The sequence below is a fragment of the Elgaria multicarinata genome, chromosome 7, assembly GCF_023053635.1.
Source record: "Elgaria multicarinata webbii isolate HBS135686 ecotype San Diego chromosome 7, rElgMul1.1.pri, whole genome shotgun sequence".
NCBI classification, from domain to species: Eukaryota; Metazoa; Chordata; class Lepidosauria; order Squamata; family Anguidae; genus Elgaria; species Elgaria multicarinata.
In genome coordinates this window covers 106,604,952-106,629,960 of record NC_086177.1, presented here as the reverse complement: position 1 = coordinate 106,629,960, position 25,009 = coordinate 106,604,952, and the positions used below count along the sequence as shown (strand labels likewise).

Below are 25,009 nucleotides of genomic sequence, written 5' to 3'. Positions count from 1 at the left end.
GATAGGGACCATGGGATGAAAATCCACTGGGCGCTTTCACTGGGGTCCAGGAAAGCCAAGTGCAAGGCATCTGGTGAGTTCACAGGCCACAGTGGATTTTTGCCCCATCACTACTCTGGCAGGTTTACTCCTCTTCCATGTGTAAAAACAAAACAACCCCCTATATTGTCTTGATGTTAACCTTGACGCTAATCATGACCTTAGAAGCACATTGTCCACCCCTATATGTTTATTTTTGTTTATTTTCTTAAACGTTTGTCTCCAAAACATGCCTTTTTTGGTCCACAAAAACCAAAGGAAATGGAAAGATGCCAGCCAACTGACGTCATTCTCTCTTTCTCTTTGACAGACGGACACGTTTGCAGACTTCGATACCATGACTGACCGTCTGCTGGATGAGATTATTCAGCACATTCAGTTGTACAATTTGTCAATATCACGAATAAGGTAAAGAGCAAGAAGTGATAGGAACATAGGAAGCTGCCTTATACTGAGCCAGAGGCCCTTCGTCCAATTAGTCCAGTATTGTCAACACTGACTGGCATCAATGGCTCTCCAGGGTTTCAGGCAAGATTCTTCCCCAGACCTACCTGGAGGAGCCAGGGATTGAACCTGGGGCCTTCTGCATGCAAAGCAGGTGCTCTACCACTGAGCTATGGCTTTATAAATAGGCTAAGAGACTAGACTATACCCGGACACTATGAATAACATCTGAGCACTTCTCTGAGGGCCTCTTCTGAGAGATGCTCAGAGGCTGGTGACAAGAGAGAGGACCTTCTCTGTAGTGGCCCTCCAACTATGGAATGAGCTCACCACTCAGGCCCATCTGGCACCAACACTGTCAGCTTTTCGGTGCCAGGTTAAGACTGCCCTCTACTCCCAGGCATTTAATGGCATTTAGTGGCACATGATGGGGCATTTATGCCAGTCCTCAAAATAGGACTAGTATTTTATTTTAGCTGTCTAAATTCTTTTAAATGTATATGCAATTTCTTTTATTCTGTATTTTATGCTGTATTTTTACATTGTATTTTATTATTTTATGAATTGTTTTAAGCCACCCAGAGAGCTTCAGCTGTTGGGCGGTATAGAAGTGAAATAAATAAATAAATAAATAATAGACTATTTCAGGGCAAAAAATAACTTTTTTAAAACACACACACACACACACACACACACACACACACACACACATTTGTATCCTACTAGGGATGTGCTCTGCTTCTAATCGGACCGGAGAAGCAGTAGCGGAGCGGGGGGCTTCGCCTGCCCTTAAGGCGGAGGCGAAGAGGATTGGGGGGCCGGTGGAGCGTGGCGGAGAGGATCGAGGTGAAGGCGGATCCTTCGCCTCGATCCGGAGCTCCGCCGGAAAGGTAAGTGGGGTTTACCGGGCCCTGCCGCTGTCGCTGTCGCCCATGCGGCGACGGCAGCAGGGCCCGGTAACGCCCCCCGCCCTCCTCTCCCTTACCTGCCTCCGTCCGCGGTCCGCCAGCGTCTCCAATTGAGCCCGTGGTTCCAGCAGGAAGTCTGGGCCGCACTTGCGGCCCAGACTTTCTGGTGGAACAGCGGGCTCAATTGAAAACGGCGACGGACCGCGGACGGAGGCAGGTAAGGCCCCCTCCCCCTTGGTCCCTTACCGGGCTCTGCCGCCATCGCCGCATGGGCGGCGATGGCGGCAGGGCCCGGTAACCCCCCCGCCCTCCTCTCCCTTACCTGCCTCCGTCCGCGGTCCGTCAGCGTCTCCAATTGAGCCCGTGGTTCCAGCAGGAAGTCTGGGCCGCACTTGCGGCCCAGACTTCCTGGTGGAACCACGGGCTCAATTGAAGACAGCGACAGACCACGGACGGAGGCAGGTAAGGCCCCCCTCCTCCTTACCGGGCTCTGCCGCCGTTGCTGCATGGGCGGTGATGGCAGCAGGGCCCGGTAACCCCCCCTATGGGGGGGGACCGGAGCTCCGATCCAGATCCGGAGCTCCGAGCGGAGCGGAGTGGGCACAGGAGGAGTGGGGGTGGGGCGGAGCGGGCCGATCCGAAAATGGTGGATCTTAAAGTGAAGCGGAGTGGGGGGTCCATGCACACCCCTATATCCTACCCTAAATCACAAGGATCTCAGGGCAGTGTACAGGTAAAATCATACAAACAATATAAAACAATAAATATACACAGCTAAAAACGAATTAAGCAATTAATAAGCTACTTGGTGGCACAGTTAATCCACAGAAGGAGAGAGACTATAATGGTGATCGTATCGTTTTGTATCTCTACAGCTTTATCGGTCACTCCCTTGGTAACGTCATCATCCGGTCAGTATTAACCCGGCCCAGGTTCCGCTATTACCTCAATAAGCTACATACCTTCCTGTCCCTCTCTGGGCCTCACCTAGGAACATTGTACAACAACAGTACTTTAGTTAGTACAGGTAAGAGCTACTGTGGAGAACATGTTTGAGTTGCTGGGGGAAAGACTCGGAGGATAGTATGGCATGAGAGTGGATATAATTTGCTGTTGGGTGGTTCATTAAAGTGTCATAGCCAACAAGCAACCTACCTCGCCAAATGTATGAAATGAATCAAGGATGTGATGGGTATTTATAAACTAGGGGACATGATTTGTCCAGTAGAACAATGAAACAAGCAAAAAACTTAGAATACTACCGTATTTCTTCGATTCTAAGACGCACTCCCCGCCCCATATAAACATCTCTAAAAACGGGGTGCATCTTAGAATCGATGGCGTCTTAGAATCGCCTGCGAAGTGCGCTGTTATCCCTCCACCCCGCTCTTGATGCACAGGCGGCTCGAGGGCTTGTTGAGCGCGCCTAAGCGGCTCTGCGCTCATGATGTAGGCCGGGGAATGCGCGTGGCCTGATTGGCGGCCTCAGCGTCGATCTGCAGCTGCCCTGGGGCTATTTGTGCTCCCGGGGAGCTAACCGGGCTCACACACATGCCAACGGAGCTCCAAGCCCTAAGCGGGCCCCGGCCGCCGTGCCATGAGCACAGCCAGCCGGGTTGGGCCCAGTGGGCACAGCTACGCGGCTCCAGCCAGGTCGGGCCTGGCGCGCACCTCACCTCACGCATGAGGCTGGGGCGGATGGGCAGATGCCGCTGGGCTCGCGGAGGGTTATGCGAGGTGGTTGGGTGCTGCTGGCTTCTCTGCCACAGCTGCGTCTGCTGGTTCTGTGTGGAGGAGGAGGCGCAGCAGCGCCAACCGGGAAGATGGAGGCGACGCCCGGGAGGTGAGTTGCTGGGACAGGGTGCAGGTGGGATGCGCTCCGGGACTCGCAGCTGCGCCGTTCTCATGTGACACATGGGGGAGAGGAGCCCGGGGCGCTTGCAGGGCAGGGGGGTTCTCTCCGCCGCTGCTGTGGGGCTTCCGCTGGGCCGGGGGCGGTAGTGCACTGCAGCCTGCTCCTTCATCCCTCGGGGAGTTTCCATGGCCCATCTAGCCATGCCTGGAAGTGGCCCCTCAGCACAGGCAGCTGGAGCTGGCCCGAAAGTGGGCGCCTCGTGAACGACCCCCTCCCAGTCCCCACAAGAAGTGGTGGCAGCTGGTGAAGCCTCCAGGCCCTTGCAAGTGCTCCCCAGTTGGCCCCTGCCCCCGGCAGGTACCCTTCGCCTGGCAGGGCCCACCTCACCAGGCAACGTGGGCCTGCGACGTTAGGGTTAAGTGCCTTGTTTTTGGCTTACTTGTAACCTGTCCCAGCCCTGTGGCACCAAAACCATTGGCCTAATAACAATTGGCCACATCTCTTTCTTTACCTTCCCACAATCCCCTCCCCATGCCCAGGCTTTGCCGGGCATGGCAGAATACTTCCCCCCCCATATAAACATCTCTAAAAACGGGGTGCGTCTTAGAATCGATGGCGTCTTAGAATCGAAGAAATACGGCAGATCTATATAAACTGCTAATCCACTGCTATGTCAGATCAGCAGTCCATTGACCTGGCAGGTTCGAGGGGTCTTGACATGGGGACTGCACCGATAGGTCCACAATATCTCATGCTTTGTGAAATCTGTTTGCCAGAGGAGAGAGTTGTTGCCTTGCTTCCTGTTGTACATCATTACCATCATAGCAGATGGCCAAAAAGTCACATGGTCCTATGATAGCTTTCAGAAAGGACTCCGACAGAGCAATTTGTCAGAGTCTTCCATTACTCATGTGAATGCTGAGCTATTCGTGGTTAGCCTGCTGGACCACCCGCATGCCTCTGGACCACCAGTTCACTTGCCTCTAGTCCTTGGCAACGTTGAAACAGGCACATGCTATTGGGCAGCATACACATGTGGTAAATAAAATAAAATTTAAATTATTTGTAATTTTCCAAATGTGCAAATAGATGATAGTATACAATTGAAAACCAATTACAGATATTTATTTTGATAACGTAATTCAAATGAAGGCTGGCATAGCAGGATGGCATAACAGTGCAATTCTATGCATGTTTGCTTGCTGATTTCTGGGAAGTAATAATTTGTATTGGGTACAATGGAACTTACTTCTGAGTAGATATGCAGAGGTTTATATTGTAAGGCTGCAATCTTATGCACACTTACTTGGGAGGAAGCCATATTGAATACAGTGGGACCTACTAATAATTAGTAAAGGCATTAAATTGGGCTGTACTTCTAACTAGTTCAGTTGACTTTGAACAAAAAACATTCCAAATCTTTTTCATAGAATCATAGAATAGTAGAGTTGGAAGGGTCCTATAAGGCCATCAAGTCCAACCCCCTGCTCAGTGCAGGAATTACCTTAAAGCATCCCTGATAGATGGCTGTTCAGCTGCATCTTGAAGGCCTCTAGTGGGAGAAAGCCCACAACCTCCCTAAGTCATTGGTTCCATTGTCATACTGCTCTAACAGTCAGGAAGTTTTTTCCTGATGTCCAGCCGGAATCTGGCTTCCTGTAACTTGAGCCCATTAGTCCATATGGGCTAATCAATTCCTGTAACTTGAGCCCATTAGTCCATATGGGCTAATCAACTCTGGGATGATTGAGAAGAGATCCTGACCCTCCTCTGCCATCTATTCCTTAAGGTCTTTTCGTGGTTCACCAATTTTTTAATATTATATTCTTTGCCACAGTAAGGAATTTGGAAATTATGCAGTGATGTTAAAATCTATTTTCATCGCACGTTTGCCCTTGGAAATCAACACCTGCCAATTATCCTTCTAGGTTTGTGGCTCATGCAGAAGCTCAAAAAATCTGGGTCACTTTTGCAGCTGACCTTCAGGGACAATGCAGATCTGCGAAAGTGTTTCCTCTATCAGCTCAGCCAAAAAACAGGTGGGTAAATACTGGATTCAAATCAAAACTACTGCCCTAACAAGCAACGATAAAAACATATGGAATTGGTAGTGATTTATCAAGTGACTGTAACTTCTCTGTAGCCCTTCCTTGTGACCTACACTTAGGCAGAACTAAGGGTTAAGAGAAACCTGGGACTGCCAATGAAAATGCAAATCTGTATGAAATGTTCTTGCTCTGTAATGAGTACTACAACTTACTCTATATTGAGTATATTTCCATTCACGCATCAGAGATGACCAAGAAGGTATGATATGGGCAGAGAAATGCATACCAAAATGATGCATGATAAGACACACTATGGGGCTGTCTAAACACATGGAAAGCCCCGCAGTGGGTGCGTGGTGGCGCTGGGACAATTATACAACGCAGCAGACATAGCACACCTACCCTGGGGCTTTCCAGCAAAGCTGCAGAGAGAAAAAGTTGGGGACTTACCCTGACTTTTTTTCTGGAGTGAGGCTAGTATGGCACATCTGCTGTCTGTCCTTCTCTGGAGTCGCAGCGTAAGCATGACCGGTGGGATGGCGACCTGTGATTTACCTGAGGCCTCCAGATGAAGCCTCCATGGGCATCGGTGAGCCTCCTCCTCTCTCAACTGCCATAGCTTTTGTGTTGTAAACTATAGCAGCTGGAAATAGCCATCGCTGGCATGCACTTTGCTTACCTGCCTCAGGTAAGTCCTGTAGGTCAGAGAGCAGGGAGGCATAGCCTGGGAGTGAGTGCAGGTAGCAGCTAGGGGGGGGGGTGGATTCCAATGGACTGGTCCTTCCAAAAGGAGGACATCACTGCAGAAACAGCCTGTCGCTGTGTTGCTGCCAGGTGGGACTGTGCAGGATGTTGGATTATGATTTTCAGGACTGCTTTGAAGATCGTAATGGCCTAATGATGCATATAAAGAGAGACAATTGATCTGAAGTTAGTAGAAGGTAGATACTTCCACACCCCTTCTGAAGAAACCTGATCTAATACCCATAATGGATTTCTTTTCTTTTCTTTTTAAACAGGCCTTCAGTATTTCAAAAATGTCGTTCTGGTGGCCTCGCCCCAAGACCGCTACGTTCCATTTCATTCTGCAAGAATAGAAATGTGTAAATCTGCACTGAAAGACAGGCATACAGGTAAGTTTCTTCCTGAGCTTAGAGAGCCACTTGGGTTTTTGTTTAGTTCAGTTTAGTTTTTAATTTAAGCACACATTCCATTGAGATTTCTAGACTGCTCTCTCCTAGAAGGGCAGCTAGCAGATTTATACCATATGAAAAGAGACACTTCTTTGTCTCTTAGGTCCGTAATGGACATTGATTGGAGGGCATTGGGAGATAAGAGGAGAGGGAAAGGCAGGAAAATGAACATTTCAATCCTTCCTTTGCACTTTTTCTCAGATGCACACAGGCTTCTGCAAGCTGCTTTGGGAAGGCCTATCCAGAGAAATTTTAGAATGTCTCCAGTATGTTTTAAGGATGTTTTAATCACGTATACTATGTTTTTATCAGTTTTTATGTGTTTTATATTCACTGTTGTTCCCCGCCTCGATCCAAGTGGAGAGGTGGGTAAGAAATAAATGAAGAAGAAGAAGAAGAAGAAGAAGAAGAAGAAGAAGAAGAAGAAGAAGAAGAAGAAGAAGAAGAAGAATGCAGAAGAATGCAGAAGAAAATAAATAAAGGGGCACCACTGAATATGTAGTTTGAGCCTGAGTAACTGTACACCAGGTGTGTAGAACCTCAGGCCCAGGAGGGGGGGGACAGTTGGCCCTCTGAGGGTATTGATGTGGCCCCCTGGCATTTCTAAGAGAGCCACCTCCTTCTCCCCAACTGCTAATCACTTGGTAGCTTCCTGGATTTGTTCAGTTTATTCCCGGGGCAGGCACTACCATTAGGCCCACTAGGCAGCCGCCTAGGGCACAGACCTCAGAGGGGACGCAGTACTGCCCTTTAATGGTCACCGTTTTATACAAATGAGTTGTTTTAAGAAAAAAAACATAATAAGAGGGAAATATAATAGTTCAGAAATTCCTTTGAACAGCTGATTCAAAGTTGACAATTGTGTGTGTGTGTGTGTGCAAGTAGCTCGCATTTTCTATGGCACAAAATAGTCTGGCACCGCCCCTGCTTAATCCATATTCTAAAAGGTTGGAATGCCCCTCTGAGGGCTGAGTTACTGCCAGTAAAAGCTTTAAGCTAAAATCCGCAGGTATTTTTTGCCCCATCAGTGGATTGGGGCCTCCAAGAACTGCTCCAAAATGGAATTCAGCCCTTTATTTCATTTATTTTATTTATTAAATTAATATACCGCCCCATAGCCGAAGCTCTCTGGGCGAAAAATGGTCCCGCGCCCCTCTCTAGGAGAAAGAGCCCACATGCATCAGGGATTAAAGAATGTTGAGATCATAGTATGACGTTTCCAGACCACCTTGAGCCCTGCGTTATGTGATGTGCTCTAGTTAGACCTGTGTACAAACTCACACACGTTCTAACGAGACCTACGTGCCCGCTTATAAGCAATCTTTAGACATTGGCAGTATAGCATCTATAGCTAAGGAGGCGATTCCCTCCCAAAGAGATCCACGCTCAGACACTGTTGGAGAGGATAATGCCACAATGGCACATGTATTGATGTTTACAAAGATTCAAATGCCCAAGATGATTTGTATGTGTGTGTGTGTGGGGGGGGGTGAAATTAGCTGAGAAAATGGATTGAACACTTAGGGCCTTGCTAGACCTGCCGGCTTACGCCGGAAGGGAGGCGGGGCCAAGGCGCGCTAACGTTAGTGCGCCTCCCCAGGCTTCCACACGCCGGACGCGCAGGGACGTCGGGTCCCTGCGGCGTCCGCCATTTTTTGTTTGTTTGTTTAAAGGGGCCGGGTGCGGCCCGAAGACTCCGGAGACGGTAGGAGTTTTTTTAAAAAAGGGGGGGGAAGGATGGCAGGGTGGGTGGCAAGGCGGCAGGGCGGGTGCGATCGTGCCGTGCGCCGCCCGAGCAAGCAGGCGAGCGGCGCTTGCCCGGGCAATGCCTGGCATGGGGCGGCATTGCCCGGGCAAGTGCCGCTCACCTGCATGCTCGGGTGGCGCGATCGCACCCGCCCTGCCCCCTTGCCACCCACCCTGCCATCCTTCCCCCTCCCCTCTCTCCCACCCCCCGGGCTGATGGGCACAGCGCTCGTACGAGCGCTGTGCCAGGCAGGTCCGCGGCTTTTCGTGGCTACCCGCGAGTAAGCGAGTAGCCGCGAAAAGCCGCGGAAGTTGCTAGACGTTCCCCAGCTCCGGCCTGAGGCCGGAGCTGGGGAAAAGGCGCGCCATAAGCAAATTCGCTTATGGCGCGTTGGAGGAGGCCTCACTGCGGCCTGCCGCCGGATTCCCCTGTGCGTCATCTGGACGCACAGCAGGGAAACTGGGTCTGAAGGTGCGCTAAGGCCTCGTCTAGCAAGGCCTTCAGACTAACTGGTGATGCTCCAGCCTGATTCATCAAGTTAGACTTTGTTGGGGAAATTAGTTGCATTCTTGGTAAAGCTAAGCCCCAGGCCTAAAAGTAGTTTTTAAGACTGCAGGAAGGTGTCTTCTTGAGGCTTGAAACATACACATACACACAGACATGAAGTGGGGATGGAACCTCTAAAAACATAGCCTCTGGGAAGAGGGGGATAGAGGATGAAGGGCTACTCAAACCTGAGAGTTCTTATACACTTTGGAGAATGCCAGTGATGAACCAGGCACTGCTCATAAGCACTGGAATTGATACTACTTGCTATGCGAGAAAGAGTGTCATTGCACAGGGGAAATCGTGTTTCCTTACCGTCGCTTCTCCACCTGTGCTTTTGTCCCTTTTTACTTCCTTTTCAAAAGAGGAAGTAAACAACGTGCACATGACCCATTCAGTGGGCCATTTTGATCATACTGCTTCTCCTGCACACAGCAGGAGGTAGCGGCAAGTTCCGTGGATTCACAGCCCCCCCAAAGGCGGTGCCACCAGCCTCCACTGCTCCATGGCCATGCTTTGGTCCCCAAGAACTTCTCTGAAATTGAATTTGGCTGTTTGGCTGAAAGGGTTCGACAACCTGGCTGGATATGAAGTGCTATGGGTCCTATGTATGTGCTGTTATGATGGTGGTGATATTTATTCTGTAAAAACACCCTGCAGATTGAGGGTCAAAATATTGTATAGTGTAGTGTAGCATAGTATCATAGAATTGTGGAGTTGGAAGGGACCACAAAGGCTATCTAGTCTAACCCTATGCAATGTGCAGGAAAACCAGTTAAAGCATCCATGAGAGGTGGCTGTCCAGCCTCTTCTTAAGATCTTCCAGAGATGGAGAACCCACAACCTCCACAGGTAGACTGTTCCACTGTTGTACAGAATTTACCATCAGGAAGTTTTCCCTTATATTTAATCAAACTCTAGGCAGCTGTAACTTATACCCATTATTTCGGCTCCTAATTTCTATGGCCATGGAAAATAGTTCTTGACCATCTTCCTCGTGGGACCCTTTTATGGACCTGAACACTGCTAACATGTCTCCCCTCAGTCTTCTTTTCTCCAGACTGAACATCCCAAGTTCCTTCAGCCTGTCTTTGTAGGGCATGGCTTCAAGTCCCTGCATCATCTTTGTTGCCTTCCTCCGAACAATATAGCATAGTATAGTATAATCATATGTCTTCCATTTCCAAAGGTCCTGTTTATGCCGAGATGATCAATAACCTACTCCACCCAGTCGTTGGAGCAAAGGACTGCACTTTAATCCGGCACGATGTGTTCCACGCCTTGCCAAACACAGCCAACACGTTGATTGGACGGGCTGCACACATAGCAGTGCTGGATTCCGAACTGTTCCTGGAGAAATTTTTCCTTGTGGCGGGACTCAACTATTTCAAATAGGACCGGGAGCCGCAGGGTAACAAAGAACGCCTTGCCTACCATAACATGGGGTTTCTGGGCCACGAGAGTGCTGTGTTGCTGGGGGGAAAATGGTGTATGTCAATAGCAAGGTGGGATGGACACACAGACACACAAACCCATAACCTGCTTATTTTGGGGGAAGAATCAAGTGCTTTTGGCTATAAGGCATCCAAAGGGCCAAATATTGGTGCTTTCTGAAAGATGTAAACATCTATGTGTTAAGGGATTTATTTATTTATTTGTCCTTTTCTGTTTGTTCATCTACGGTTTAAATTGGTCTCCAAATGTTGAGGGTGAGGTTATTAGTCCGCCTCTCTATATGAGACAGAACCAACATCTTGATCTCCCCTCCATCATTAAAAACCCACCGAGGTACGAGCTGCCTTAGTTGATTTAATACTGATTTGTGTAATAGGAATTTTGTTTAGTTTTGCAGATTTTGGGGGGGGGGGGGTTTGTGTGATTAGCGCTAACAGAAAGAAGCAAATATGAAACTCAGGTTCAATTCTCCTCTGTGGTGAATTCAAAGATGGCGTGGGGTGCGGGGGAGTAGTTACGAACGGGAATAAGTCAATTTACAGCATTTTTTGAATAGTAATTTAAAGAAGGGGACCCAGAGACAATAGGTGGAAAACTCCTACTCTGCAGCCTAAAAGGGGTAATATATTTTTCTCTGTAATTTCTAATTGAATTAGATGGGGGTGGGGGTGGTTTCCAGAGCTAACAGCAGAGCTCAGGTTTTTAACTGAGCTAGGACTGCAGAATCTCTGCCTGCATTGGCTGTACCCCCTGACTCATTCCTGCACAAATTAAGGCACAAAGAGGCCTTTAACAGCCTTTCCCCTAATACAAACAGCAGGAGATACTATAGTTGAGCCGTTATCTTTGAAACACAGGTAAAGTTCTCTTGAATGCCTTCCCTCTGTCCAGTGTGAACAGCCACAGATCACTTCCGTATGTACCGAGTGTGAGGAGCTAAAGGGTCAACAGTACCCCCTGTTACTGTTAAGGTTGGAGGGGCAGTGAGGGAAAGAGCCCTCTGCCCATAACTGGGAGGAAGTGGCTAACCACTAAGGATAGTGTCCTCAGGTGGTACGGTTATGTGTGCGGAAAAGATTAGAATCTCCCAGGGGCTTGGATTGGCCTATCCTTTTAATACTAGGGTTGCAAAGAAGAAATCATAGCATTGAAGAGATTGATGAGAGACATAGAGTTTTGGATTAAAAGTTTCAAATTGTGTGTGGGTCACTTAGTGGAACCTAGAGAGAGTTACCCTAAAATATTTATAATGGGCACACTGGTTTCAAGTCCCACACGCTCTATCTGGCTCTTTTCCCATGCTGTGCCATCATGCATCCAACTGTGCAGAACTTGTAGGCCACTTCCTTGGCTTCATCCCAAAGGTCATACTGGCTCACCAGACCAATCAAGCTTTAAAGGTTGTTCTCACAGGCTTGTTATCTCAGATTATGAAATGCATAAGCCAGTCACAGGGTTTATTACATCCTATATACTTGTACTTTGTAAGTGATGATAGCTCAGCATTTATGCCTTGAATGCATGAGTGCCCATGTTCAGTCTCTGACATCTACCAGTTGATGGAGGTTCTGGAGATCTACTTCTAGTCAAGGTAGACAATACTGGGCTGGCTGGACAAATATTCTAACCTTGTCTAAAACAACTTCCTATGGGGAAAAAAAGCTTGTTGAAAACATCCTAAGCCATTTGGACATGTCAAACCAATCTTGTGAATTGTTTCCTGAGATCATGACTCAGGAAATCTTTAATGGATGGGGTGTTGCTCACTTGGTATAGTATGGCCGCATTTTATTTTATTTAGATTTATTGTAAATTGGATCTTATTTTCTTAAAATCTGGAATGTACACTTCCGGAACATGTCCTTGTTAATTTCTCCAGTGTGTACAAAAATATTGCATTTCATCAAATGATAGCTTTTCATATGCTATAATTCTCAGGGGTCGGTGGGTGGATATTTGGAGAAAATGGAGAAAATGGGAATATGGAGAAAAGAATGTATTATTTTTTCACTGGTGCTGAGTATTTCAAAATGTTAAGATGTAATTCTACAAAAATAAAATAAAAGGTTACTGATTGCAAAAAAGAAAAAAAATGAAATGAAAGAAGTCGACTAAGGGTGTGTCAACTCACAATTTGGGGATCAGTTGAATCAATCAAGGTTTCCACATATCTAAATCCATTTGTGTTTATTTTACCATGTTGACCATCTTATAGTATTGTTGAAATTTTCCGGACTTTTAGCACATGTAAACAATAAGGCAATATCAGAACCAGAAAAGCAAAGGTCTTTGTGACTTCAAACCTTGGCGAAATAGTGCTTTGCATTTGTAAATGAAGCACTCATCCCTTTAATTAATTGCATGCATGCAATATGCATATGCATATAAAGCAAGACTGAAGAAAATGAGGAAGATTATCGGAATGTGGTCATTGGAGCGCCACAGAGTTTTTGGTTGCCATATCAATTATTACCTTTGTCCCTTGCTAGTTTTGTTTATCAAATTCCAATGTTTTATCTTTCCAGGACATAATATGGAATGGCAGAATGTGTATTTTGTGTGTGAATGTCACGTTCACTAATGACCTTGCCTAAAAAAGACAAACGGCCATGGAGTGAGTTCTAGTGACACAAAATGGGCTTTAGATCAACTCATGTGAGCCTCAACTAACTCTTGTTGAGGATGCTAACAGGCACTGTTTGATTCTACATTGACCTCCTGATGAGTCTTTACTAGACATTTCAGATACAATTTTAGACCCTCTCCTATTGGTTGGTCCTCTGACTGAGAAAATGCATGGACCACAGATAACTGTCTGAGATCTCTGTCTGGCATCATCAGTTGGATCTAGTACTTATGAAAGATTCTTGTTGCTAAAACATGGAAGGTCCTCTTCTCCTACCAAGAAAATCCATGGATCAAGAATCAGTCTGAGATTTGGGTCTCGTATGATCAGCCAAGTCCAGAACATGTGAAAGTTTTCTGTAGATCAATTGTCGAAGTCTCATTCTTTTTATATAAACTGATGTGGATTCCATCTTCACAAATGCTGCCACAATTGTGTCAAAGTTATGGGCAATAATAATCTTGTCAGCTGAAGATTTGAAGCTATCAGATCTCTCTCTCTCTCTCTCTCTCTCTCTCTCTCTCTCTCTCTCTCTCCCTCTTTTTCAAATTGGGATGCTGTCTTGCAAAAGACCTTGAGTATTGTATGTCTTAAACAAAAGTATAGATAATGTTTACGCTATTACAATTGTACAAAAACATTAGAAGATAATTGTCTTGTACAGAACAACATTAAAAGTGTTGGAACATCGCTAAGATTTGGCCTCTTTTGAAAAGGCTTTTAAGGTGTCTCTTTCTATTGGAATATATAAGTATATAGATATATTAAAAAGACCTTGTTAATGGCTGTTCAACTCAAATGCAAAAAATATATATCTACATAGCTGGGTGTCTGACATCTTTGTCAAAGTCTGATTTTCCTGGATTTCTTTTCTTTTCTTTTCTTTTTAACAGAATGTTGATATTACTAGTTAGTAAAACTCCAAATGACTATTGCTGACAACTGTTTTGAGCTTTCAACCTTCCCTGATTACATGTGGTGTATGTAAAAGCTTATATCTATCTATCTTTGGGAACAGGTATACCAGAGAACTCTCCTTTTGTGGATGTCCATCAGCATGTGATATCGCTGCACATGAGCAAGGCTATGAGCACTTGCAGAAAGTGCAAATCTGGAGGGATTGAATACAGATGCCAAAGGCAGAATTCAATGCTGCCAGCTTTGCCCATTCCGTTCCTCGAGCATCTCCCATCAATTGCAGAATGGAGTTTTAGCAATTCTGGGGCAACCCAAAACGAGCAGGAACACTCATTTCTGGAGTGGAGGCAGGTTGGCAGAGTTCTCATATGGGAGCTCCGTCAACTTTTCCCTTCCAAAAACATGCATTTCCTCTCATTTGGGGGTTTGACACTGAGGCCTTAGCTAGACCAGGCTACATCCCTGCGTGAACCCCAGGATCGTCCCTGTGCATCCAGATGACACACACAGGGTCACGGGATCAGGGAGGGATCATCCCTCCCTTGCCTCGGGATACAGCCCTCCCTTTTGCACCCGGTTTTTTGGAGCATGTGGCCCGTTGCCGCGGGTTAAGTGGCTCCGCACGATTACTTGCGCAGAGCCGGGAGCCACGCATGGGGCGCAGTGCTCCTCAGGAGTGCTGCACCCATCAGGGTAGGGTGGGGGGAGCAGGGAAAGTAGTTATTTTTTAAAGAAAAACCTTACCTTTGCGCACGAGCATTCGTGTGCTCCATCCCCTTTAAAAAATAAAAAATGGCGGGCGCAACGCCTCTCTTCCTGAGGTCATCGCCCTTTATGTGTAAATGGGGGAGAGATCTCACGTTAATCACAATGTGAGGTCTCCCCTCCTCTTCCCCGGACTTTCAGATAGCTAAGGCCAGTGATAAATCAGCATTCTGCAAGTGGTAGGGGCCACATATGGACCAGAATCTGTGGTCAGTTCTGGTGGCGGATGGGCAGCACTGTAATGCAATCCAGAAGTTGACATCCCCCACCAACACTAGACATATGGATGAGATGCCCCTTATGACGACTCTTATGACACAGATAGAATGGGCGCTCTCACTCATATCTGGAACCACACTTTGTGGTTGTAATACTCACATGTTACTACTGACTGTATGCAACATTTCCCTGCCTGCAACTATCCCTGGATTGCAAAGTACCTAAGTAAATCTTTCATCTTTGCATAACTTCAACATGTGGCCCAATGAGAGGTAGCCAATGTAGCCTCCAGGGTTCATCCTCTTGCTTTGGAAAATAATATGTGTCCCTTTTCTTTCAATAAGTCCAATTCCATTAAAATAATAATAATCCATGGTGTTTTGTTTGACAAATGGCCTTCCTGACTAATGTAGACCTCTCTGTGGGGTCTAGTCAATGGAACACAGTGAGATAATTGGAGTAAGTTTAGAGAAAAGGGCTTTTAATTTTAATGGTACTTTTGAACACACAAGGAATGGGAGTAACTGGTCCCTTATCTAACTGAGATTGTGAATGTAAAGCTTAGAATGCCACTGTGAAATTTTAATGCCTATTATTTATTACAGTGATGATGATATGATTGATGATGATGAATCTTATGTAATAAGAGGATGATGATAATATAATATTGACAATATTAATAATAAGGAACAGTCATCAGTGCCAATCTGAATCTCCTATTTTTCTACATATGCTTTATGGTGATAATTTGTGTGGCTTGTGAAAGGTGTCAAAGAAATGTCAATAAAACTGTTTGCTTCCTTTTGTGTGGCTTTGCATAGTTTCTTGGAAGGGAGACAGCTCCTGAGATGTGTTGATTGGATTAAGGAAGGCTTTCATAACCAACACTGGTAATTATATGCCCATCTCTCCGCAGATGTGGAGAAAGAAAGTGTGCAAAACTGAACTCTTGTACCCAGTTCATACTTGTACCAGGCTGGTCATCCTCTTTGCATAGTAGAAGAGTGAAAGTGTGTCCTCCAGAACACAACTGGCATTAAGAACTGGTCTAGACCTAACATCGAAACATGTTTACATCTGAATGAGGCAAACAATTGTTTGTGAAAGTGACATTTGTGTTAAACCAGCGTCTGTCTGACTGGGATGAAATGGCAAACAATTATTTGCCAAGAACCTAGAACTAGGAGAGGAATCTCACCACATGAAGGGGAGGGGGAGGAGGAGGAGGAGGAGGAATTATACAAGTACAAGGCTCCTTTGTGTAGTGCTAAACCAGTCTTCCCCAATCTAGTGCCCTCCAGATGTTTTGGACTGCAATGACCATAATTCCTGACCGCTGGACCTGTTGTCTAGAGCTGATGGGACTCCAAAACATCTGGAGGGCATCAGTTTAGGGAAGGTTACACTAGAATAGGGGTTAGGGGATGGCATGACAGAACTATCCCAATATGTGAGATGTGTTCTATATTGACACCTGGGAGCATGTTATCCTGTACAAGTATTTGTACTCCATTTATGACATTTCCTTGAGGCTGATAAATCACATAAAATCTGTTCTCAGCCCACATGGACCTCTGGAAGTGTTCCATCTCAAAATACATTTTAAATAAATACATATTTTTGATTGAAATATATGATGCAAAATCAAATGTGATGTCATTTGTAAACAGACAGAGACATCCATCCTTAGGGTGTGTCACCCTCCCCTACGGGCACATGAAGTTTATCCCTGATGTGATGTCTATAGCTCTGCAGATTTCAGTTCTGAGGCTGGATGAGAAACCTCTTGAGTGTGCATGCCAATTCTTTTTATTGATAAATTTCAACAAACAAAATGAAAAGAGAAGGGAAATTAGTAACATAAATGGGAATCTATCTATCTATCTATCTGGTTGTAAAAGTTTGACACCTACAGAGGGATGGTAATAAGGTCAGTCCTAGAAATGGGGTTTTCCATTTGGGAGGGGGTATCCAATGAAAGGGGGTATCCGTTGGGGGGGGATGATCTAGCATGCCCTTCCCCTATCTGGTACCCTAGAGTCATTTGAGTGAAGTAACCATCAGCCCCAGCTAACGTAACCAAGAGAAATGGATCATGGAAGTTGGAGTCTAAAATACATCAAGGGAACAAGGTTGAGCAGAGCCTACCTATTGCTTACAGTAGCCAGATGCATAGGAAAGACTTGACCTTTGAAGGCAGCCCTACGTAGCACACCTATAGGGATTGCCTGGCCTGCTAGGCTGTTCACCACAGGAGCCCCCTTTCCCAATGGAACCTGGGAAGTCTTTGACCCAGTGGAGGGTGGTGGCTCCAATTCAAGTGGGGCAATGAATCCACTCTGGGTTTCAGGCAGAACTAGCCAGACGTCTAAAGGAGCTATTCAAGATGTCAACCCCATTTGGGGATAAGGCTTACCACCCTGGATAGCTCCTGGTTGGTTCTGACTGAAACCCAGAATGTATTCTGAGCCCCAAATTCAGACCCTCTAGCCTCCATTGCTTCAACCTCCAATCTTTCCATAGCTTTGCCCAAGAATGGAGATGAAGGAATTCTAACTTAGGGGGCCTACCTGCCATAGTATTTGGCCCTTTCTACACCTCCTGGCCTTCCGGGAGGGAGGGGGAGGATCTCACAATATTCTGCTCATGAGATCCTCCCCCTGGATCCATACACATGCACAACATTCTGGGAGGAAGAAGGGATGTTGTGCCCACCATTTAAAAAAAATATTAATAGGGGAGATGAGAGCAATTGTGCTCCTAACACAAATGTAAGTATCCTTTTTTTAAGAAAAAATCTTGACCTTGCTCCCACCCCACCTCCAAAGGGCACAGAGTGCCTGAAGAGCTCTGTGCCCCATGCCCATTTCCTGCCTCCTCATGAGTACTCATGAGGAGGCAGGACGAAGCAGGGGCAGGCGCTCGCAGTCCCGGGATGGTCCAACGACCGCAGAAAAACCAGGAAATCCCTGTTTTCCATTTTTTCCTGGGTGTGTGTGTGTTGTCCCTGGTTGACCCTGGGATCCTCTGTGCATCATTTGGACCCCGGGGCAACCCTGGGAAAATACAACAGTGTAGAAAGGACCTTTGTAAGACTAGGAATGACTTTCACCTGAAAATCAATACCATATGAATCAACAGAAGGATTAAGAAAAAAAATGTCTTTATTTATTGTGCAGCCCAATCCTATACTAGTCTTTTCTGAAGGAGGTCCCCTCAATTCAATGGGTTTTACTCACATGTAAGTGTGCATATAATTTTAGCCTTACCCTCTCAGTGATGTTCCATGAGTTGCTTCCTCTACATACTGGAAAAGTCCTGCATCTCACAATATACGGTAGCATTGTATATGTATTGAACATCAGAATTATGCTTGTGTCCCCAATCATAGGTTATCAGATAATATGCTTCTTTCGAAGGAGATCAATAAAAATAACATACGAAATTACTTCCAGCAGCCAGAAGATAGCACTGTTTCCTCACATAAGAATGCAGTTTTGTGTGACCTGGCTAACAATCTGGGTAGAGTAGGGATGACGGGGGAATTTCTTCTGCACACATCTTAAAGTGCTTACCAGATGGCACACTTTTGAAACGATACAAGAATTGGGCAACTCAAATGGTCAAAGGCTTAGAGCATCTCCCCTATGAGGGAAGGTGGCAACAGCTGGAAAGTTGCTTCTAGCCAACGAAGGCAGTCAAATAAGTCAAAGAAAATACAACTAAAGTCTATATTCCCTAAAAGCTTCTCTTTCAGAGCCTGGGAAGCTAGAGAGAGTAAATAATACTAAGATTGATGGACTAATGGTCTAAGTTAACACAAAACAACCTCTTATAGTAGGGTGACCATATGAAAAGGAGGACAGGGCTCCTGTAGCTTTAACAGTTGTAGAGAAAAGGGATTTTCAGCAGGTGTCATTTGTATGCATCTGGTGAAATTCCCTCTTTGTTGCAATAGTTAAAGCTGCAGGCGCCCTCCTCTCTTTTGTATCTGGTCAAGAGGGCAGGACTCCTGCAGCTTTAACTATTATGATGAAGACAAAATGTCACCAGGTGCTACATGCATACGACTGACACCTGCTGAAATTCCCTTTTCTATACAACTTTAAAGATACAGGAGCCCTGTCCTCCTTTTCATAGGGTCACCCTATCTTATAGCCAATTGCCAATGTTAAAGTCGTAATCCTATCTGGATGGCTGCAAGCTTCTGAACTTTTATTTATTTATTTATTTATTTATTTATTTATTTATTTATTACATTTTTATACCGGCCAATAGTCAAAGCTCTCTGGGCAGTTCACAAAAAACTTGGAAGCTTTGTGCAGGGCCAAGTAGGCAGCCACCTAGGGCACAGACCTCAGAGGGGTGCAGTACTGCCCTTTAAGGGTCACACTTTTATACAAATGAGCTGTTTTAAGAAAATAACATAATAAAAGGAAAATATAATAGTTCAGAAACTCTTCTTGAACATGGCAATTTGGTGTGTGTGTGTGTGTGCAAGTAGCTCGACTTGCCTAGGTGGCAAAATAGTCTGGCACCAGCCCTGGGCTTGCCGCATTCCAATTTAGAGAGAGAGGCACGACCGAGGCAACCTTTCCACTCCTCTGGCTCTGTCATTCGGCTAGATGGGCTTTTTCATCTGCCTCGTTGCAGCTCCACAGAGTGGGAATGGAGGAGGCTGGGGAGGCCTGGGGATACATGGCCAGCCTCCCCAGGCCGTTGGCATGCCATGGTCTCTCCACTCTGAGGTTGCCTTTGCAACCCTGGAGAGGCAGCCAACGTTAGGGTGACCATATGAAAAGGAGGACAGGGCTCCTGTATCTTTAACAGTTGCATAGAGAAGGGAATTGTAGCAGGTGTCATTTGTATATATGGAGAACCTGGTGAAATTCACTCTTCATCACCACAGTTAAAGCTGCAGGAGCTATACTAGAGTGACCAGATTTAAAAGAGGGCAGGGCACCTGCAGCTTTAACTGGTGTGATGAAGAGGAAATTTCACCAGATTCCCCATATATACAAATGACACCTGCTGAAATTCCCTTTTCAATACAACTGTTAAAGATACAGGAGCCCTGTCCTCCTTTTCATATGGTCACCCTAGCCAACGTGGTTCTCTTTGCGCCAGCTTTGAGGAGAAGAGGGAGGGGGCAGGGAGTTCAGATTTCTGCCTCTGAGGTCGGACCACTGTCTCCAACCTCAGATCCATGAATCCAAACGACCCTATCCGCCCTTCCAGATTCTGCCTAGGGGGCCATAGGATTACATACACACTAGGTGTTCCTGTTTGCACTCTATACAACAAAAATGTGTTCACACCTGTTCCTCTGTGTATGAGTGCAATGTATGATCATGAACTGACATAGGCAGGTATGTCAGAGAGATCCATTTGGGAGATAAGTGTTTGCCACCTCGGCCGTCGGGACTCTGTCTCACTCATCCTTGAGCCAGCCTGACTCATTGTGCGATGAGTTGAGCCAGCTCGTGTTTTCTCCAAGTTTTTTATTCGTGTTTCACAATTTGTGCAAAAGCACAGGTGTAAAATTGGACTTCAGGAAACAGACCAAGCCCCCAGATGGGCAAAAAGCATGGACTGCTGTGTTTGCCTGACACAGCAGACGCTGAGTCCAGAAGACTCGGCAGTCCACAAACTGGCATCTGGAGGGCCGAACTGGTGGGAAACAACCATGCTGAAACTCCCAAACCAATGCTTGCAACTAGGGATGTGCTCCGCTCCGATTAGGAGCGTAGAAGCAGTAGCGGATTGGCCTGCTCCGCCTTACCCAGAGGCGGAGTAGGAGCGGACCGCGGACCCCCTAGAAGCAAGGCGAAGAGAAGCGCACATTTTTCGGAGCTCCGAGTTCAGGCGGAGCGCTCCGGTCGCCATCTTGAAAACATTTCGCCATAGGATTGCATTGCGGCAAATAATCGCGCATAACTACGTTGTTTTTGAAGCTATCATTCTCAAAATTCTTGTGCACAGAGAGTCGTGGATGGGGGTCATTTTGAGACCACTCTCACCTCTGCATCGTACGGGTCACGGGCTATATTTTTGTGAAAATCGGGTCAACCGTGCGGCTCAAACTGCGTTTTCGGCTTTTCGCCCATAGGATTGCATTGAGGGAAAGAATCGGGGATAACTGGGGGGGGGTTTAAGCTATCATTCTGAAAATTCTTGTGCACAGAGAGTCGTGGATGGGGGTCATTTTGAGACCACTCTCAACTTTCTGCATCGTACGGGTCGCGGGCTATATTTTTGTGAAAATCAGGTCAACCGCGCGGCTCAAACTGCGTTTTCGGCTTTTCGCCCATAGGATTGCATTGAGGGAAAGAATCGGGGATAACTGGGGGGGGGTTTAAGCTATCATTCTGAAAATTCTTGTGCACAGAGAGTCGTGGATGGGGGTCATTTTGAGACCACTCTCAACTTTCTGCATCGTACGGGTCGCGGGCTATATTTTTGTGAAAATCGGGTCAACCGCGCGGCTCAAACTGCGTTTTCGGCTTTTCGCCCTTAGGATTGCATTGAGGGAAAGAATCGGGGATAACTGGGGGGGGTTTAAGCTATCATTCTGAAAATTCTTGTGCACAGAGAGTCGTGGATGGGGGTCATTTTGAGACCACTCTCAACTTTCTGCATCGTACGGGTCGCGGGCTAGAATTTTTTAAAAAATCGGCGGGAAAAATACCTTTTTCAAAGGGCTGAGGGGCAGAGTCAGCTCCCGGTCATGATGATCCCAAAGTTGGAGGAGGGCATAGGCAAAACAGGTAACTTGGGATTCTGGGAAACTTCTCTTTCTTCATCTGAACGGGCTTTTCCCCGTGTTTTTTAACACACCTCGCAGGGATGTTGTGTGTGGGGTGCCCGATTTTCAAAAATTCGCCAAAAATCAGGGGATGATGGGATTGCTTTGAAACTTAGCGTGCGTGTGTATATCCCCATGAGGTGTCATGGTGTCAAACATGAGGTTTCTAACTTGAACAGAAAAAAAGTTGTATAATTTTTTAGCTTTCAATGCAAGCCTATGGGGGGGAAACGGAGCTCCGGATCCGGATCCGGAGCTCCGGGCGGAGCGGAGCGGAAGTGGGCGGAGCGGGGGTGGGGCGGAGCGGCCCGATCTGAAAAATGGCAGATCTGCAAGTGAAGCGGAGCGGGGGGTCCGTGCACACCCCTACTTGCAACAATCCCAGCCCTGACTAAACTTTCTAGCAATAAGAATCTCTACCTATAAAGCAGAAAAGTGTGTGTGTGTGTGTGTGTCCAGAAACATTTACCCACTTCCAGATGAGTTAGAAACTTGAAATTTGGCGTGCTGATAGGGCTGGCTGTACAATGTTCCAGAATCATAAAAATAAAAACACACTGAATTTTGGGTTTTAAGTATGTTTAAAGAATTTAATAAAAAACAAGGCTTACATATACAATTCCCAGCATGCCTTGGGTGTAACTCCCAGCATGCCTTGGGTGTAACTCCCAGCATGCCTTAGGTGGGGGGCCAGACCTACTGGCCTTTGGCAGCCATTGTGAGAGCATGGGTGGGGTTGCTGCAGTGTGTCTTTCACAACCCCAACTCCAAAGGTTGGTCTCAAGCAGTCAACCCAATTCCACATAAAAGGAAACAACCCACATAAGTAGGCCGCCTCCTGCCCTCTGTGTGGTTTTGAAATCAGAACTCGATAAAACAGCATGACTTTGAGGGCCCAAACATGCTCAAAGGCACTCTGTCCTGATATCATTGTTTTCTCAGAATCCGGGGGAAGAAAGGGCACAGCCTTCGCCCTTAAGAGGGAGGGAGGGGAGGGGAGGCACTCTGTGCATGCCCAGAGAGAGACCCGAAGAAGGGGGGAAGTGCCCGGCCCAGTCCTGGTCCTTCAGTACAGGCTCCTGATGGAGCATTTGGTGGGTGAGAAGTACAGGCCGAGGCAGTCCCAACAGGATTGGCCGGAGCTGGGCACATCCACTGACAGCTGCTTCCCTCCCCTCCTTGGTGATGCTACTCCTTGACGCTCTATCGAGGAGCAGAATCAGCAACAAGACAATGTCTCATAGGATGCAGGCACCTGCGAGCTGCCAAAAGCATGCTGGGAGGTGTAGTGCTGCCATATAGAGTGGCTGATTTAAAATAAAGTATGGGTGAGCAAACCAGGTCTCTATATCTCAATCCTAACTCAGCCTCCACTTTCCTGACCTCTTGCTAGCTGTCTTTGTTTTCCTTCTACCTGACTTTCCCCAACTGCCACAAACCCCCTCCACCATGCCATTCTAGCCTCAGCTATCTGTCATTCCTCTGTTTCAATGGTATACTTAGGCTTTTACATAAAAATCATAAACTTTATTCAGTAATTCCTGCATCTGCCTTGGAATGTTGTGGTTCAGTTATGACAGAGGGGGAAAAAACAGCATAAAAAATCTCAACAAGTTAAAAGGCCTTGGATAATAATAATAATAATAATAATAATAATAATAATAATAATAATAATAATAATAATAATAATAATAATTTCTTACCCAGGAAACAACAGTAAGTATAAAATACATAACATTGAATTAAGAACTCAATATACATTGTTAAAACATCCTAAAAACATCCTAAACACATCCTAAAATTCCCCTGAATAGGCCTGCCGGAAGAGATCAGTCTTGATAGCTTTCTTAAATGCTAAAAGACTGTTAAGTTGATGAGTCCCTTCTGGCAGGCCATTCCACAGTCTGGGAGCAGCAACAGAGAAGGTCCTCTGGGTACTACCTGTCAGCCTAGTTTTGGCTGGCTGAAGGAAGTTCTTCCCAGAGGACTTGAGTGTGTGGGGTGGATTGTATGGGAGAAGGCGATCCCACAGGTAGCCTGGACCCAAACCATGTAGGGCTTTAAAGGTGATAGGGAAAGGAAAGGAAAGGAACCTCTCGTGCAAACACTGAGTCATTACTGACTCTTGGAGGGACGCCAGCTTTCGCTGATGTTTTCTTGGCAGGCCTTATAGCGGGGTGGTTTGCCATTGCCTTCCCCAGCCGTTATTACCTTTCCCCAAGCTAACTGGATACTCATTTTACCGACCTTGGGAAGATGGAAGGCTGAGTCGACCCGAGCCAGCTGCCTGAAACCAGCTTCCGCTGGGATCGAACTCAGACCATGGGGAGTGTTTCGGCTGCAGTTAACTACTGCTTTACCGCTCTGCGCCACACGAGGCTATTTTAAAGGTGATAACCAACACTTTATACTTTGTCTGGAAACTAATTGGCAGCCAGTGAAGAGATTTGAAAACTGGTGTAATGTGGTCACCCCTAGGTGTACCGGTGACCAGCCTGGCTGCCATATTTTGAACTAGTTGAAGTTTCCGGACTAGGCACAAAGGTAGCCCAATGTGGAGCACATTGCAGAAGTTGAGCCTTGAAGTTACCAGCGTGTGCACTAATAATAATAAATAATAATCCTCACTTGGCACTTACAAGCCATTAATGCAGTCAAGAGGCAAGCCTGCCTGGGAAAAAGAAATCCACAAGCAGGGTGCCACAACTAAGATGACTTGCTCTCCAGTTTTCTCCCACCACACCTCAGATGGTGTTCAAAGATTAACGTGCTATTCAGAGACCTAGGCTTACGCCTACAACTCCCAGCATGCCTTGGGTGGGAGGAAAGACTTGATATACATTTCAGCAGGAGAAATAAATCCCCATTTGGTCTGCAACAGATGTTAACTACGATATAACACTTACAATTTCTGATATGATGATTTCTGATGCACCATATAGCAGCATTGTAAATGCCCTTTCTAATGTCCACAGGTCTTTATATAGCTGGGAGCTGATTAATAACATGTCTGAAAATTTGCACTGTATTAAGCAACAGCACAGTAATCCTTGTTCTCTTCTCTCCTTAGGTGACACTCTTTCTTTGATTATATGTTTCTGCACTGTATTAAAATCTGGCAAGCAAGCAGGAAATGGAAATTTATATTTAAATACCCAAATCCTGTTAAATCATCCTGAGTAGGAGGCCAGATGTTACAAGTTATTAAGATTTATGATGTGAGTCTATCCTACCTTATAGCTAGCTAGTGAGAATTATCCCTTCCTAGTAAAAAGAGAAAAAGAAAAGAAAAAGATATGAGAATTCTGTAAATGATCAGCAAAATTGTTGTTTATTCGTTCAGTCGCTTCTGACTCTTCGTGACTTCATGGACCAGCCCACGCCAGAGCTTTCTGTCGGCCTTTGCCACCCCCAGCTTCCCCAAGGTCAAGTCTGTCACCT

The 25,009-nt window shown here is 46.2% G+C and overlaps 1 protein-coding gene across 1 annotated transcript in view; it reads left to right on the top strand.

The window, feature by feature from the left end:
• The window catches only part of FAM135B (family with sequence similarity 135 member B), a 194,087-nt gene extending 183,238 nt beyond the window's left edge, over positions 1 to 10,849 (top strand). Inside the window, exons 16-20 of the mRNA XM_063131171.1 lie at positions 350 to 447; positions 2,267 to 2,418; positions 5,175 to 5,285; positions 6,314 to 6,427; positions 9,970 to 10,849. Coding sequence (XP_062987241.1) covers positions 350 to 447; positions 2,267 to 2,418; positions 5,175 to 5,285; positions 6,314 to 6,427; positions 9,970 to 10,175 — 681 coding nt within the window. The 3' untranslated portion in view covers positions 10,176 to 10,849. The remainder of the gene's footprint in view (positions 1 to 349; positions 448 to 2,266; positions 2,419 to 5,174; positions 5,286 to 6,313; positions 6,428 to 9,969) is intronic.
• Positions 10,850 to 25,009: the final 14,160 nt, after the last annotated feature.